Here is a 17,354-nt window from a genome sequence, read left to right as displayed (position 1 = left end):
TAAACAAAGTGTACCTATCTATTTTCGCTTTGCGCCAACAAGTCGCTTACTTCGTTTGGGGTTCGGAGTAGGATTCTGCTCCGAGGGTGGGGGCTTAGGTTTCATCATTTCATTAATCATCATCAAGAAAAAAAAAACACAAGACATGGCTGTATGGGCATAGTTCCCTTTGCCTTGCCCTTTGGGAAAAAAAATAAGATAAATTTTGAAATTCTTATGTATAATAAACAAACATCACAGACATCATGACAGATCTAAAACTAACGAAAATCTTTTTTCTTTTTTCTATTTGACTTATTTATGAATTTTCAAGAAAACGTGATAATAAGTTCGACAGCAACCAGTTCAGGTCCTCGAAACAGCCCATTTCAGGCCGCGTATATATGGAAATACTACTTCAATACGTCCCAGCCTCGTCTTTTTTTAACGTCCTCGTTAAAAAAAGACGTCCTAACCTGAACTAACTAACCTAACAATAAACACCACGCGTAAATATAAGTCCAGAAATGCGCTGCAAGTCGTCTGGACTGGGCGCGAAAACAACATAGAATTCGATTAGCTGCTAAGTGTCCCGCATGCTATCACCAGCTGTCACTGACATACGTATGAAGTCCCGCGGATTTTATTGGAACTAAATGACAAGTCATAATAATTATATGCGGATACTGCGACATCAGCGCCGTGCTTGCGGGACGTCCTGAAGCGCTATTACATCTTTCAAACGCGATGCGACAAAGTTTGAACCGACGCAATTTAGGAAAAATCTACCTTATTATTACTGTACTGTGATCGTTATTTGTAAAATCATACAATACATATACACAATTCTTTATACACAATATAATTATTATGACATATTGTGGACTTTTCGGTAGTCCTACAAAAAAGGAACAATTCAACCATACGTTGTTTTGTTATATCTCAATGGGCTCAGGCAGCGTTTTCGCCGAAAGCTCCAAGTCGGCTATATTTGTAACGATAATTATGTTTGACATTCATCATCATTTTTGAACCATTTTATACAAAAAAAAATACTTGTATAAATTATATACCCTAAAGCACGCCCATGAATCACTCTACTCATTGGTGAAAACCGTATGAAAATCCGTTCAGTAGTTTTTTAGTTAGCCGCATGTTCACTCATGCGATTAATGCCTGTTAGAATTTTACAAAATAAAAAATACGGAAATTACGGAAGGTACTTTAGTGCAAAGTACATTATTGTATAATTATAATATTATTGGTAAAAAAAGTGATACTTTTTGAAAATTCCGTAACAAATAGACGGGTTCGCCAAATTCAATTGTAAAAAAGAATACAAAAAGTAAAAACAATTAAAACATGCACTTGGGTTTGAACCGTGAAACTTAAGAATGGCGGCGACTGCTTTACCAAATGCGCCATTTAGAAGTTAGAAGTAGACTTCAAATTATGCATCTCTTTTAATAGCTAATCTAGTTCGCATGTGTGTGTGACAGCTTCGTGTTTGTACACAAATTGAAATGACACCAACTTTTGATGCAATGTTTCAATATGATATCTGCAGTAAATACTTCAAAATTGTAGCTTAACTTAAAGATAATGTATGTAAGATTTCGCCACCTAACATTTCACTGGGTCAGAACTTAACACTAAATGAATAAATGGAAAAAAATACGAAAACTGCAGAAGTAACGCCATCTGCTGACGCACCGTTACCTAGCTGACTGAAATGCATCACCTTAACTACCCGCCACTTAAAAGTGCACACACAGCCAAAAATCTGTCAAGTCCATGTCAAAGTCATATTGTCAAGTCAATTCTAGAGTTGCCACAGAACAATATCAGTAGTGTGCACTTACCATATGGCTAATGTCCTCGCATTTCGCGACACTCCCACGAGAGAAGAAGTGACATCATTGCAGCACAGTAAGTAGGTGACGCGTCATCTCTCGGATCCGCTCCGAAGCTCGAATGGCCGCGCCTCTTCTACTCCTCAATGCACCATCCACTGCCGGTGGATCCACTACTTCATCTCTCGGAGCAAGGGTATCCTGCTCAGTGTCAACACTTTCATCATCTTGCTTTTCAGATATTTCAGTCGCATCAATATCTTGTTGATCCAGTGCATCAGATGAACCATTTGTGTCGCTTTGAGACGTTTCGCCAGTGATATCTGTTTGGTCTCGGGATTCAGAGCTTTCTAATCCTTCTTGAGATTCCTCACGCTCTTGCAAGTTTGTGTGAACTACGTCTGAACTCAAATTCGTTGGTTCAGGATCCTTGCTTCCCTCCTCAACGTGACTATGACCATCACTGTCATCTGCTTGCAGCGGATATAGATGTCCAATAGAGCGTATGAGGACAGAATCCTTTGTCTTCACCTTTACCACTCGGCATTCGTTATCACTTCCTTTCATCAAGGCGATTATTTTCCCAGTCTTCCAAGATTCTCTGTTCTTTGAATCTGACCATATCTGTACTATATCGCCTACCTGCGGGGTGCGATGAGACTTAGTCCTTGGTTGTTTGGGCAGATGTTTGGATCGTTCTCTCAAACTCAACAGATATTGACCGATAAACATTTGTTTAAACTCATTGATGATTTTGAGCCCTCGTTTCCAGCTTTGGATGAGATCTAATTTTGCTGTAGTGCCCTCGGGAGGTAATTCCAATGATGCTGGTTCTATCATCAAACACCCTTTCAGACTAAGGAAGTCAGCTGGTCGCAATGTGTGTTCCAACTCTGTTCCAACTTGTGTAATCGGTCTGGAGTTTACAACTGCCTCTATCTCTTTTATTACAGTGATTAGTTTGCCGTCATTTAGTAGATGTTTTCCAAGAGTACGCTTGAGACAGTGTTTTACTAGAGCAACCAACCTCTCATAAAATCCACCATGCCATGGCGCCAGTTGTGGAATAAATTTCCATTCAATTTTGTTTTCCACGCAATATGGTTTTGACATGACTTCCGAAGTAAGCTTAAAACATGTAGCATTATCAGAATATATGCGTTTTGGCGCTCTTCGTGTTGCGGCAAATCTTCTCATGGCTAGCAGGCACTCGTCAGCTGTCAGATCCTTCACAATTTCTAGATGAATCGCCCGGACTGCAAGGCATGTAAACAGCGCTACCCATCTCTTTTCTTTTCCAGTAGGTGTGGTCACAAACAAAGGGCCGAGGTAATCCACGCCGGTAAATGTGAAAGGATCACTGTAATTGACTCTCTCTGGGGGTAAGGCTGGAGTAGGTGGGAGCTTGTAGGGTCCACCACTATGTTTCGTACATTGTAGACATCTTCTGATCACTTTTTGCACCTGAGACTTCCCCTGGGGTATCCAGTAACGTTCACGAATGATACTCAGAGTGTGAGCTGCGCCAACATGATAATTTTTCTCATGAGTTTCTGATATGATCCTCTTTGTAAACTCACTATCTCTTGGCAACAAAACTGGGTACCTCATGTCGTAATTCCACGTTGTGTTAGTCATACGACCTCGACACCTGAGTACACCATCTACATCCAAGAAAAGATCAAAATTTCTTGAAAGATGTGTCCTCTTACCTGCCAGTTCTTCTGGAAAGTGTTCGGCTTGAACTTTCTTTATGTCTATGACAGTTTCATTATGCCATGTGGATTCAGGTTTGTGTCCAGATACAGAATTATCAATTCCCATGGATTCATCAAGATCTTCGCCTTCATTAATCTGAGTACTCAACTCTTCCGTGTTCCTTTCAGGTGGTGTATCCTTCTCTTCCAGGTTTTCCCCGTGAGGGACCTCCCCGAGAGAAAGAAGTGACTGATGAATAATATAGTGTCGGTTCTCAGGCCATTGTGTTTCGGATTGTTTAAGGAAATTTGGACCGTTCAACCAAAGTTCTTTCTTCTCTTCCCAGAGTTCCGGCCTGGTGGCAATATCTGCAGGGTTAGATTTGGTACTGATATAGCACATTTCTGTTTCAGGATGATTCTTCTTAATTTCATTTATTCTGTTTGCCACAAAGGGAGGAAGCAGTTTGCTAGAATTCATCCAGCCCAGTACTACGAGGCTATCAGTCCACAGATATTGCTTTTCAATATTATAATCTATGTTATGTTTGATATATGTCAACATTCTGCTTCCAATCAGGAATCCTAGGAGTTCCAATCGTGGGATCTTCAATTCGTTCTTGTCCTCGATTCTAGATATACGTGACTTAGCCATCATGAAGGACACTATCACTTGGTGTCTATTTTCACTTCTAATGTACACAACACAGCTAAATGCATTTTTTGAAGCATCTGTGAAGGCATGTATCTGGTATCTTGTATCAGGAGAATCGGTTCCTACATATCTTGGAAGCTCTACATCCTGCACTCGACGTAGAACGTCTAGGTTATCCTTCAGCACTTGTTTCAGGTTATCGGGCAGCTCTACGTCCCATTTCAGCTTAAGTTTGCAGATATCTTGAAACAGTATCTTCATAGGTAGTACTAAAGGGCATACAAATCCAAGAGGATCGTAGATTCTGGCTATATCACGAAGTACTGTCCTCTTAGTACTGGTTAACGGATCTTGTTGAAAATAGTCTTCAGATACCTTCAGTTTCAGGGTATCTCTCTTCACATCCCAAGAAAGTCCAAGTACCTTTACTACTTCTTGCCGATCTGCTTGATGTACTCTTGGAATAGTACTCATGAGCTCTTCATCATTGGAGATCCAATCTCTGATATTCATACCCAGCTGTATAAATGACTGTCTTGTCTGTTCATAAATTTGTCTAGCTTCATGAACAGTGTCAGCACTAGTAACAAGATTATCCACATAGCACTTGTCAGCTATGTTTCTCAGCAGATCTCCTGATGTTGACTGGGCCATATGATGTCTGATTGTAGCGGTGAGCAACATAGGACTGCATATAATTCCAAAAGGAACGCGACAGAATCGTAAATACATCAGGTTATCATCGGTTGGTTCTTTGTTTAATTTTTTGATCCATAAGAATCTTGTCACATCACAATCTTCATCTTGGAGCCCGACTTGCAAGAATGCTTTTTCAACGTCAGCCATCACTCCTATTTTCTTCATCCTGAATTTAAGCAACAATCCTGTCATATCTTCAAGGAAAGAAGGCCCGCTGTAGAGACATTCATTGAGACTTTTCTGACCTGATGTCTTCGCTGAAGCATCATAAACAAGTCTTCCCTTTTTTCCTTTCTGTTTGACCATATGATGTGGAAGATAATGAATCAGCTGATCGGATCCCTGGTTCTGTTTTGGATCAATTTCTTCTATTATTCCAGACTGTAGTTGGTCCTTCAGTATGGAGTCATATTCATGAAGTGTTTCTTCATCCATCTTATTTAGCATGCTCTTTAGTCTACCAATTGCAAGACCAAAGTTGGAAGATAATTCAGGAGGATACTGGATCCAAGGCCATTTTACGTGGTAACGACCATTGTGATACTGGACAGTCTCCATGAAGTGTTTCACAGCTTCCTCTTGTCTTGTAGCCTTAGGATTGTCCATTATACCAATACTTTCTAGGGACCATAGGAAGTTGACATCAATACTTCTTAGTGGTAGGTCAGGTTCTGCGAAGTATGGGCAACTTGGTACATGACATTGACAATATGTGTTCACGGTCAGGGCAGAAGTCTCTTCTTCAACGTTGGTGTTGCCTGAGAGAATCCAGCCAAAGTCAGTATTGATCAAAAACAGTTTTGGAGACATTTCTATTTTCCCATCTCTCATGAATGAGCTGTAGTAATCATTTCCAACAAGAAGATGTATATCCTCACCAGCAGATCCATCATCAGCAGGTATGTCAATTGATTTGTTTACATATTTTGCAATAGGAACCTTTTCTGTTATCCGATCAACAATATTCACATGTATTTTTTTATAATTCCCTCTCTTGGTTTCTATTATGATTTCAGAAAGCGGACTTGATGTCTCCTTGGGACTAGTAGCACCAAAGGTATAAATTAATAGTAAATCTTCTTTATCACTAATCAAATCAAGTTCATTTGCAATCTTCTTTGTAATATAACTCCTTTGGCTACCGCTATCAAGGAGCAGGCGCCCCTTTAATTGCTTTGAGGGGTTGTTTGGATTTCTTATATTTCCCACTGCCGTCTGCAAATATGTAAAATTAGATAAGTTGCAGATCGTGTTCGAATGATTTAAAGAAAAATCATTACAATCCTCACCTTGATCCGCAGACTGTGGGCAGAAAATCTTCAAATGATTGTTGCTGCACCGAAAACAGGATATTTTCTTATTGCAGTCCTTAGCTTTATGTTGCTTTGATAGACAATTTAGACATCTGCCAGCCTCTCTAATTTTATCTTGCCTTGCTTTGATTGTTTTAACTCGCCGACAGTCTTCACTCTTGTGGTTTAACAGGTCACAAAACAGACAAGGTCTATCTCTCTTCTGCCTCTTAGTAGGTAGAGAATGCGAGTTGTCATTGTCATTGCTAAATCTTTTTGTGCCCTTTCGTATATAGTTCATAGGTTCCTTTTTTGACTTCAATGTTTCAACCTTCATATGAAGAGCCTCTGTTGTAACACCTATAGCTATTTTCTCATCAAGTTCTTGCATAGTCCCTGCCATTCCAGACTTTTCCATAGCTGATATAACTAATTCTAGTGTTTCTCGTACCTGTGCCACAGTCGGTTCTTTTCCCACACGAAGGTTGACTTGATACATGACCTGATCCGGGAATTTCTCATTAATAGTCACTCTGAGGTGGTTTCCTTCTATATTTTCACCAAGAGTCTTCAACACCCTCAGGTGGGTTTCGATAGCATCTAGCTGGTATCGGCACTCTTGGAAATTATACTTGGCTGGAGGTAATGTTGACAAGAACTTATAATGTGCATCTATCACTCGAGACTTAGCTCCAAATCTTTCCTTAAGTATTCTTACCGCAACTGAGTAGTTATCATTAGTAATGGTAAGCCCTGCTATAGCTTTCAAGGCCTCTCCTTCAAGACATCCATACAGATATGAAAATTTATCTGCCTCGGGCAAGGGCTTGAGGTCTATGTTTGCCTCAAATTTGTCCCAGAACTCAAACCATTTTGTCATATTCCCATCGAACTTTGAGAGTTCAAGCTTAGGCAATTTAGTACTGCAGTAAGAGGTGGTTGGTGTATTTTGCAAAGTCAATATGGTATCCTCACATCTAAGCTGCACATCCATACAGTCTTTGATTACATCTTCATCTATGGATTTTGATGTAGTTAAATAGAACTTGCTTTCTGTATCCAGTTTATCTGCGAGGTCCTTCAATTCGGATGCGTACTGTTTAATCCTAGATTCTAGTATGCCAGTTGTACATTCGGATTCTATGGCGTCCAACCTCGTCGCTAGGCGGTCGCGACGTTCTTTCAAACGGTGCCTAAGTGAATTTTCCATCGTGCTACACACGTTTGGCTTCGACGATTCGTTTAAAGGTATATATACCTTGGATCCCTTGAAGCCCCAGAACTTTCCTATTGCCACCGATGAATCTCTAACGTCGTTGACGCGGTTTTCGACGGTTACCATAAAATATTATACTATCTCTAAATAGAAACTCGCCCTTCACGTTCGTCAACACTTAATCAGAGCAAAATTCACAAAATTATTCACTTTTTCACAATTGTAGAAAACAACTAGCCGGAAAATTTTCACAAGTGACAAGAAAAAGCGCGCGGCGTTCGTTACTTTTTTATAGTGTTGTCAATTTATCGACATTTTTAAATTTATAATTACGGGTTTTCAAATGTCATCGTTAAAACCAACCATCATGCAGACATATTATTATGCCTTACTTTTGAGTATAGAAACAAAAACTGTAACGGACAAGCATTGCGAATTCGGAACAATGGAAATTATCATCGCGACTTATGAGAACTATATGCCTTTACATACTATGCGATTAAACAACGCAACAACTTGGATTTAGTTTTAAGTAATTTCTAAATTCTGTTACCTATATTATAATAAGTATTTCCACTTAAATAAATTAAAAATAACATAATACTATTATGTATCAATATTAATCATTCGAGCACAGAAATAAAAAAAAAAAACCGTAATTCGATCGAACTATATCGACAGAAAAAATAAACGGAAGTGTGTCCGGCACTATTTTCCATAGACAACAAAACCACTTCTGCCAACACAACCACCCAACGAAAAAATAAAGGTGGCTGTACATCATCCAACTAAATTACAAAACCGGTAAAAAATAAAACGATCAGAAAATATTCGTATAAAATTCGGATACAGAATAAAACAAAACAGATTTATTTCAAAATAATTTAGTATATAATAACTTTATATTTATTAAATAAAAACACAATTTGATAATTGCGTTGTAATCTAAAGCCTGAAAAAATAAAAACAAGCATCCATTTTTTCCGCAGCATCTCCACCATTTTTGTAGCAACTTCTGTACTTTACTTGAGCTGTAGGCCTGGATCAAGTACAGAATAACGTCTACTACAAAGATATACCATGACAAAACGCCCCACGCTTTCCCCAGGCTGTATGCTCTGGGTTCCGTATGGAGACGCATTGTCAATAACATCATTTATAGCGCGTTTAGGTACACATAGATCAATAATGCCATAAAACTTGTAACCATGAGTTGACCGTAAGATAAGTATTCTACTCTTAATCTGCTTCGCTAATTCCAACCAAGGCCAGTGTCCACGCGCGTGGTATAACCTATGGTATAAGCCTAACGGTCGACAGACTGCTCCTGTGGTGTCCCTGTTGTTGCTATGCTGAGCAACAACATTTCCTTGACACCGGCGGACGCAGGGGCATAATGCCCCCACGGTGACCTCCTCCGACCCCTTAGTCACGCCCCTGTCTCCATCGAATCTTGACGACCGTTATCATTTTCCAACATGCATCCTTGGCTCCCTGGCTGGTAGCTCGAGTTACGCAACAGCCTACGCACTCCCCGCCACTTATCTTAGCCAGGGAGTCTCCTGCATATTCTACGTTGGTCTGTTTCCTTTAGCACGAGCTGACATGATTTATGGAAAGCGGCATTTCCTCATAGTTACATGTCTTATAGCTAAAATAGTCTACCAGGGGTTAAAACACTCACCCGATTCCAACGCTGAGGGTCTTACATTATAATTTCATCCACCGTGTAGTCTCCGTAAGCTGACTGTCGAAACAAGTCACTTACCGCTACGCGGCATTTTCCGTCATTAACTACCCGCCACTTAAAAGTGCACACACAGCCAAAAATCTGTCAAGTCCATGTCAAAGTCATATTGTCAAGTCAATTCTAGAGTTGCCACAGAACAATATCAGTAGTGTGCACTTACCATATGGCTAATGTCCTCGCATTTCGCGACAACCTTATTTGTAAAGGGGGTCTGTCGAAAGTCCCATTACACAAATGTAATCAACAATCTCATAAACTGACTAGCAAAGTGGACATATTGTATTGTGCCTTTCATGTTTCAACTAATAACAACAAACGATTATTGTTATACCTCGGGAGTTCGTACTCAATTATAAATCTTATGCACAAAACTAAAAAATAACAAAATAACTCGAATATTCAACCGTATAAATACATTTCCTTTCATTCGATTCAGACGGACGGTCGTCTAGAGTTCATGTCGGAGCCGCTATCAGCAACCCTCAACACGCTAGTGCCGCAGGCTCAGAAGGCGGAACAACTTATCCACGAGCATATCCTCAAGACCACTTACATGGTGCTCGTCGACAGCCTCCAGCCCTCCACCGAGAAGACGCTACGACACATGGTGAGTTTTGCTAACAATCTATGTCCGTCAAAACCTCTCCACTCCCCATTTCTCGAAATCTTCGAATATACCTACTTTATTGTTACTTTATTGAATATACTTTATTGCGTAAATACAGACCATGGAAGCTTCAATATATTCCTCTACAACATAGCATCACACCATCTCATCACACCTGCATACTCCTCGGAAGGGAGGCAGAGGTGTATAATATATACACCCACTCCTCGAAAGCTATGTATAAAATCCATGTAACGACGTGGGAGCCTATTACCATTACATCATCAATTTAAGAGCCACGCTCTTGTCGGTGTAGCATTAACCGGGCACAAATCCTAGACACCACGTGACATCAATTGTATATGATCCAAACAAGAATTAAAGCTGTAAACTAACTGAGTATAACCCTATAAACAGGTGAAATATTGGGAAAAGATCTTAGACCGTCCAGCGGGGCGACTGGCGTACGAATCCGTGTTCGCTGAAGGCACGGGCTACTCGCTCGGCAGGATACTGCTCGCTGCGCCCAACGCAAGAAGTCCGTACGCTGAGAGGGTCATCAAGTAAGTGTTCAAAGTACTGAAAATGTTAACTTATTTCCTCATTACTCTCTAAAGATGGTTCCTGAGTGACTCGGTTAGACACGCTGCCTAAATCGGCGCGTTCGATTTATAGGTGTAGAACTTTCATTGCTAGAATTCTCAAATTTGCGCCAAATAGTTCTTACCCTACGACAGCGCAGGCTTAGTGATAGCGTTCCGTTACGATAGGCACCCTAAAAAGTAATTTCTAAGTAAAAGACATGGTCAAAGTAAACATACATACATACGCACTCACGCCCGTAATTCCTAATAGGGTGAGCAAAGCCACATGGAACAAGACCACTCTTAATACGAAGTTGTAAGATGGATATGATGAGGTTAAGGGTGACAAGGGATCAGCTTATCGCCTATACCTAACGATAGGCTACTTGACAACCTAGTCAAATGATATACTCATTACGAAACCTCAAAACGGAAGTTTTCTTTGGAGTTTGTGTGGCAATATTGTCTTGTGACGCCATCAATAATAGCGGTCAACTAAATGCATAAATAAAATTCGAAAGTAAGTCGAAAAATAAAATATCATTGATTTTTTTATCATCTTAGACTGGCTTCTTTTTTATGATTAGCATTTTATAATTTGTCTTTGACCCAGTCAAATACCCTATTGTCCATCATAGAAAGGACACAATCCCTCGGAATTCGCATTATATACGAATAAAGTTTCGTATTTTACTTTCTGTGCTAATTTAGCTTTTATAATAAATTGTTCTCCGTTCGCAGGCTATTCATCAAGATATTCTCTGGGTGCGAGAGCTCGGAGCTGAGCAGTGCGCTGTGTATCTCAGTATGCAAGTTCATTGGCGTCGCCGATCAGCAGCGTCTGGGAAGCTTGCTCGCGCACATCTGTCTCGGCACGCCTTGTGAGTACACAATACTTATTTACTATAAGTTTTAGTAATTACATATATTATTTATGCAATTAATTAATGACTTTACGGAGAATTAAAGACTCGGCATGTCATTGGATCGATATAAAGAGTCTGCAAGAGATCGCCAGGAGTGGAAATCTGTTATTCGAACTCTACATCCCAACAGGGGATAAAAGAATTAGATGAAGAAGATATAACCAATTGGTCTTCCAAAAATAATACCTAATATATTTTTATTTATTTATTTATTTGTACACAATGAAACAGACACAAGAAACATACAAAGAAAACAGATAAAAAATAAACATAATGGATGGATAAGATTTTTATGTACAGAATATATTTTTGTAGAATTCCTTTTGCGAATATGATCAATTCGATCTGTTGGTGTGATATTACTATTGGCGGGATTTGTTAGCACCATATCATATTTATATAAGTTCATTTACTGTATACTTAGTTTGTAAATTTACGCAAATAGCGTATATTTGTCGTCATACATATTGATATCTAGCTACAGATCCTCTTACCGACTTTACATTGACTCCTATTTTGTTGACAGCAACAAACGGCGCGACAGGGACAGCGAACGCGACCCCGACAGAGACAGAACTACCGACACCTACTTCGTCGGCACCGGACGCGGGTAACCCGGCATCGCTGGCACTGCGCAACGCGCTGCGCAGCGTGTTCCGTACCGAGAGCGACTCCGCGCCGCGCACCGAGAACGCGCAGCCGCGCACCGAGGAACTACCCGTGTTTGATGCGCCGTGAGTTGGCTCGTCTTATCTTACGTACCCTATTTGATTCCACTGTTGAGCAAAGGCCTCCGCTTGACATGTATACTCTTCTCGACTCTGCGCCTAATCTTCGATAATAAGCGTTCAGGTCCTCATACAATCTGCTTCAGGTCTACGTTTTCGCCGTCTGAATCGGATTATCTTAGTTTATTTTTCATTTACCATCACTTTTGGAGATTATGTAATACATTTTATAGGTATTTCTACGTACATACATAGAAAATCACGCCTATTTCCCACCCGGGTAAGCAGAGAGTTATTTATTTTTCAGATCGCCAGCGCCTAGAGCACAATCGGACACTGCGCAACAATCTGGAAATTCTGGTAAATATTTAAATTTAAGTCTTTTTAAAATCGTCTGTTTTTTCACTTAAATATCTTCATAAACTTTTTAACAGATTGTTGTTTGAACCATAACATTGTGAAAAATATGTACCTTCCTTTCTTTTTTATGCGTTAGTGATAATAACGCTTACTCCACGCTAACTGAAATAAATCAACAAGTACCGCCTAAACGAGTATAAATAAATATCTGTACTGTCCACCAAGCAGAGTGCAGCTGGTCCGACGGTAGCAAGGACAGCGCGGCCGCCCCCGCCGCCACCACCGAGCCTGCGCCCGCGCCGCTAACCGAGTCCAACGATAACGCCGCTCTACTCTCCGCCATCTGCAAACATGCGCAGCTGCATTGGTAAGGATAATATTTTTTGATTTCTTATTCGTTCTCTGTCCTGCCGTGACAGGCAACGTGTTGTACGAATAATTATGATGATAGGTAAAATAATGTAACATTTTCAAACTTTACTTTGCCTGCGCATACTATAAACCCTTTTTTCCTTAGCGTATGATATCTCGTATTGTCGAAAGGTTAAAATAACTCAACTAATTTAATGTAACAATGCCTTCTTTAGACTAACAACGAATGTATTTCAGCAGTGAGGAAGTAAGCGAACGCATGCTGACTACCCTGATCAGCGTGTGCGGCGAGAGCGTCGTGTCTCCTCTGTTACTGCGGGAGATGTGTCGCCTGGCCGACGCGCACACCGGCAACGACCATAGACAGCTGTTCCCTGCCGCTGTCAACTGGCTCTCTGCCTGGTAAAAGCTGCACCCCATTAAATAACTTGATGAACAACACTACGGCTCACCATTTGCCACATTGGTCTAACAGAAAGCTCGGTGAGGTGTGGGTACTTAGCTCATCTTGCGATGGATGAACGTCTTACTACCGTTGGGATATAGTCGTGCGCTTATGTGTAATTTTATTAGAATGACAGCTGGCATTCACACTACACTGCATCTTTGTCTTGCTGCCAATATATTAAAGGTATTTTTAACAGTGTACAGTCACTACACTATATCCTCATAATAATGCGCGTCTGTCTTGAGCTATTGGACGGGAGGAGTATCATTTCGTTCTTTGTTGTAATCCCTTCAGAAATGCGTTACTTCGACATCCGCGTCCGGTTCGTCCTTTCCGATTCCTTATGAGATAAGCAGCAGAGGGCTAAAAATCAGGTCAATCGAGTGAAAAACGCAATAGTGTACCTGACAAGTTTCCATAATTATACGTAAGCATCGTAGAATTGATAGCCAAATGTGAAAACAGAATCGAAATCGTTGAAAAATTAAATAACCACCCGAAATCAGGCCATACACGCTACTACTGCCGTTTTACCAGTACGGAACGGAGCATTTCCTCACCACTAACTTTAACTATAATATCTCCGGCGTTAGATGAGATATTGAAAAACGGATTTCAGAGCTATATTCAGCATGTTCACTTGAGTAGATCAATGAAAAGAAAAATAAGTCTCAGATCCATCACTTCATTTTCACAAATAAACAACCTTTACCACAGCGTGGCGAACTTAAGCGCTCCCGAGGTGCTGGAGAAGCTGGAGGAAGGGCAGGTGGATGGCAACCTGGCGCCGCAGATCGAGTCCGCGTGTGTGTTGCTCTCATACCTGGCCGACGCGCTGCATTCCATCAACACGTCGCAGCCGCACAGTAAGTCAACATGTTTAAATTCATTAAGTTCTAATTAAAACACCTTCGAGTATTATGTATTTTAATTAAATTAAAGGTTACCCGCGATAAAATCAGAGATATGAGATTCCCAAACAAATTCGTTAAGTTCTCTTAAATCCCTCCCTGGAATTCGATTAGTCTATGCCAATTATTATCAAGTAAATATTTTCTTAAAAAATGCTAATGATATTTTTTCCGCAGCATGGCGCTCCGTAAGCCCTACATGGGAGTCTCCCTCAGACCTTGGATTCGACTTTGACTACACAGACGAACAACAGGATGATGATGACACCAGCGCTGATGATTCGGTAAGCGCTACCGAAAACATCTTTACTTTTCAAATCGAATCCCTTTCAGAGATGACACGTCTAGCTTGGACATAGTTTTTGATGAATGTTATCTTTCTTCTGTCACCAGGACGAAGACGCGATGCTGCAGAAACTATGCACGTTCACGGTGACGCAGCGCGAGTTCATGAACCAGCACTGGTACCACTGCCACACGTGCAAGATGGTGGACGGCGTGGGAGTGTGTACCGTGTGCGCGCGCGTCTGCCACCGCGGCCACGACGTGTCCTACGCCAAGTTTGGCAACTTCTTCTGCGACTGCGGCGCTAAGCCCGACTCCAGGTACGACCAAGGTTCTGTGAGCGCACGCAAGATGGCGGTGGCGCCATCTGTCACGTACACTTGTACCTCTTAATTGTCAAAGGAGACTTCAATTGAATGTCCCAATAATCCTCTCACCTAACCATGTTTATTTTTTGTCTGGAATAATAATTTGTAGGTATCCGCTTGAAAAATATTGTTTTGGCAGTATGTTATTTTTACTCCATTGGTCAGTTACGGCGCCTGAGGATAAGACGCAAAGAAATAGCCGTTCTATACGTAGTAGTATATTTTTTTATTCTATGATGTGGTCGACTTTCTTGTCTTGAGGCGCCAGACAGTTGTATTCTGAGCTTGTAGTATTCAGTAGTCACGGTGACAGAATGACCTAAGCACGGGTTAGTGTTATAAAGAATCATTCATAATTTTTCTGTATAATCAATTCTCTCAGTAACATAAAAAAAAAACATTTCTCAGTTGCCAAGCGCTAGTGAAGAGATCCGTGACGCTAGGCGGCGTGCGCGGCGCGGCCGGGACCAACGAGGAAGCGCCGCCCGCGCCCTCGCTACGTCGCCGCCCCTCCAGCCCTACTCCACCGGCGCTGTTAGCTCCACCTAGACGACCATTACTAGCGTCTAATATCCAAGGTGAGTGTTCAACCAGGTGACTAGAGTGACTACTAAACAAACTAAGGCATTTCTTTGGACATATTTTTTCAGATCCTCCAAAGCGATGATGGTGCCTTATTGAGATTTTGATATCGTATAAATAATTTCTCACCGTTCCGTTTTGCATCCCAATAAAGTGTCAATCAACGAGTGTCTAAAAGTTGCGATTCATTGGTCGCTAGTTTATTATAAGAAAAAGAGCGGCAATAAATAAGCGAACTCTGTTAATTGACATATTATGAATTTACGATTTCCTTGCTTTTTCATTAGATTATAAATTGTTCATCAATAGTTTTTCAGTCGATTGATTGGATGATGAATGGAAGAGAAATACATATTGAGCCGACCCTACATGATAAGGGCAGGAGGATGATGAGTTATGTCCCAGTTGAATTTCACTTGTGATGTTGTTTCAGGGTGCCGACCATTCCTCCTCGCATACCCAGGCTGGGGCGTGTGCATGGAGCGCATCCGCGCCCTGCTGGCAGCGCTGGCCACGGGCGTGCGCGCGGCGTGCTCGCGCGGGGCCGCGGTCGGCGCGCACACCCGCGCCCAGCGCGCGCTGGCGCAGCTGCACCTCGGAGAGAAGAGATTCACTCACACGGATACGCTCATGCTGCCTACACTTGGTAAGCTAGCTGGACCTACATCTACTACCCATTTGACAAATTTTGTATAGGTTTAGCAGGCGCAGAAGCACGACTGCTGAGTCGCAGTTAATTTCATGGAGCTTATATATTACCTGTGAAGCTGGAGTCCCAGGTTCGATTCCTGGTTGGGTAAATTTTGGAGACACTTTTCTAATCGTGTGTGTTCTGGTCCTGACCTTCAACCTCGTTTTAATTTGTTTGTTATTTATTGTAGGTTCCCAAGAAGGCGCGTTCGAGAACGTGCGCATGTCGTACACGGGCGAGAACGGGCAAACCATCCGGCAGCTGATGTCAGCACACAAATTGCGTCGCGTCGCCATGTGCTGTCTCGCGTCGCCACACGGTCGCCGGCAACATCTCGCTGTCTCACATGAAAAAGGTACGAAAGAAAGTTCATAGTGTTTGTCTCATGTCTCAGATTAATTATCAGTTTCTCTACTTGCTGTTATTTCAACTTGTTTTTCAGCTACACTTAATCACTAATGGTGTCACTATTTCTCCAGGAAAAATAACAGTGCTACAGTTATCAGCGCTGCTAAAGCAAGCGGACTCATCGAAACACAAGCTAACGCTGACGCGGTTATCATCGGCACCGATACCGTTCACCGTATTGAGCCTTAGCGGCAACCAGTGGAATGAAGACCTGCTGGCTGTGTGCGGACTGAAGGAATGCCATGTGCTTACCTTCAATAGTGGAGGTGAGTTCTGTCTAATTATTTTTTTCGCCTTTTAATGGGTTTGCTCTTGGTCCCAGTCTTGCTCGAAGGCATTGACGAAGCCTAAGATGGAGCGAGCTCGCCCAGAATGTGCCTGTTCACTCTGGCCTTGAAAGTATTATTCAGTTCGTAAATATTATGGAACAGACAGAAAGATTTGGGCAGACCCATAAAACATCAGAAGGCTTTAAGACACACTTGAGCTGATTGGTTACGATGAACTTTGTGGTTAACCGCATCGCCTGTATTCTGTCGGGTTAGTGAGGAAGGACATACAGACGGGTAGACGGTTTTCACGCCATGCCCGGGGCGCTAGCAAGATGAACGTACCGTATAGAGATTGATTTGATTATCCACAATCACCATTTCTTTGCGTTTTGTCCTTAGGCGCCGTAGCCGACCACTTGGTGCTGACCACGGGCCTAGACGCCAACAACTACATCATCAAGGCCATCTGGCTGCCGGGCTCGCAGACGCAGCTAGCACTTGTCACCTCGGATTTCGTCAAGATATTTGACCTCAGCAAGGACCTCAACAACCCCATGCATCACTTCCTTGTGCCTAGTGGAAAGGTGAGATATAGCATTGTGTTTTGAGAAGGTTCTTTCATAAATTGTTGAAATTACGGTGGAGGCTCTTAACTTGACGGGCAGCGCGCG

At 41.7% G+C, this 17,354-nt stretch overlaps 2 protein-coding genes across 6 annotated transcripts in view; one reads left to right on the top strand and one right to left on the bottom strand.

The window, feature by feature from the left end:
* Positions 1-17,354, top strand: part of LOC126379655 (E3 ubiquitin-protein ligase UBR4) — a 75,290-nt gene that overhangs the window by 19,117 nt on the left and 38,819 nt on the right. For 3 of the 5 annotated variants that reach the window (XM_050028490.1, XM_050028506.1, XM_050028475.1), the window contains exons 24-38: positions 9,578-9,748; positions 10,166-10,311; positions 11,074-11,213; positions 11,785-11,992; positions 12,294-12,346; positions 12,572-12,713; positions 12,956-13,120; positions 13,884-14,032; positions 14,255-14,361; positions 14,471-14,682; positions 15,139-15,308; positions 15,746-15,958; positions 16,194-16,358; positions 16,483-16,677; positions 17,083-17,267. In XM_050028490.1, coding sequence (XP_049884447.1) covers positions 9,578-9,748; positions 10,166-10,311; positions 11,074-11,213; positions 11,785-11,992; positions 12,294-12,346; positions 12,572-12,713; positions 12,956-13,120; positions 13,884-14,032; positions 14,255-14,361; positions 14,471-14,682; positions 15,139-15,308; positions 15,746-15,958; positions 16,194-16,358; positions 16,483-16,677; positions 17,083-17,267 — 2,421 coding nt within the window. The remainder of the gene's footprint in view (positions 1-9,577; positions 9,749-10,165; positions 10,312-11,073; positions 11,214-11,784; positions 11,993-12,293; positions 12,347-12,571; positions 12,714-12,955; positions 13,121-13,883; positions 14,033-14,254; positions 14,362-14,470; positions 14,683-15,138; positions 15,309-15,745; positions 15,959-16,193; positions 16,359-16,482; positions 16,678-17,082; positions 17,268-17,354) is intronic. The other 2 variants (XM_050028497.1, XM_050028482.1) reach the window with 1 other exon arrangement.
* On the bottom strand, positions 1,735-7,506 carry LOC126379790 (uncharacterized). The gene has a single exon (XM_050028673.1). It carries the CDS (start codon positions 7,383-7,385, stop codon positions 1,896-1,898), a length of 5,490 nt encoding a protein of 1,829 aa, XP_049884630.1. The 5' UTR covers positions 7,386-7,506; the 3' UTR covers positions 1,735-1,895.

Source organism: Pectinophora gossypiella, chromosome 3 (assembly GCF_024362695.1).
Source record: "Pectinophora gossypiella chromosome 3, ilPecGoss1.1, whole genome shotgun sequence".
In the NCBI taxonomy this organism is placed as follows: Eukaryota; Metazoa; Arthropoda; class Insecta; order Lepidoptera; family Gelechiidae; genus Pectinophora; species Pectinophora gossypiella.
Note: the sequence above shows the minus strand (reverse complement) of the source record. Positions and strands in the feature narration are given on the sequence as shown.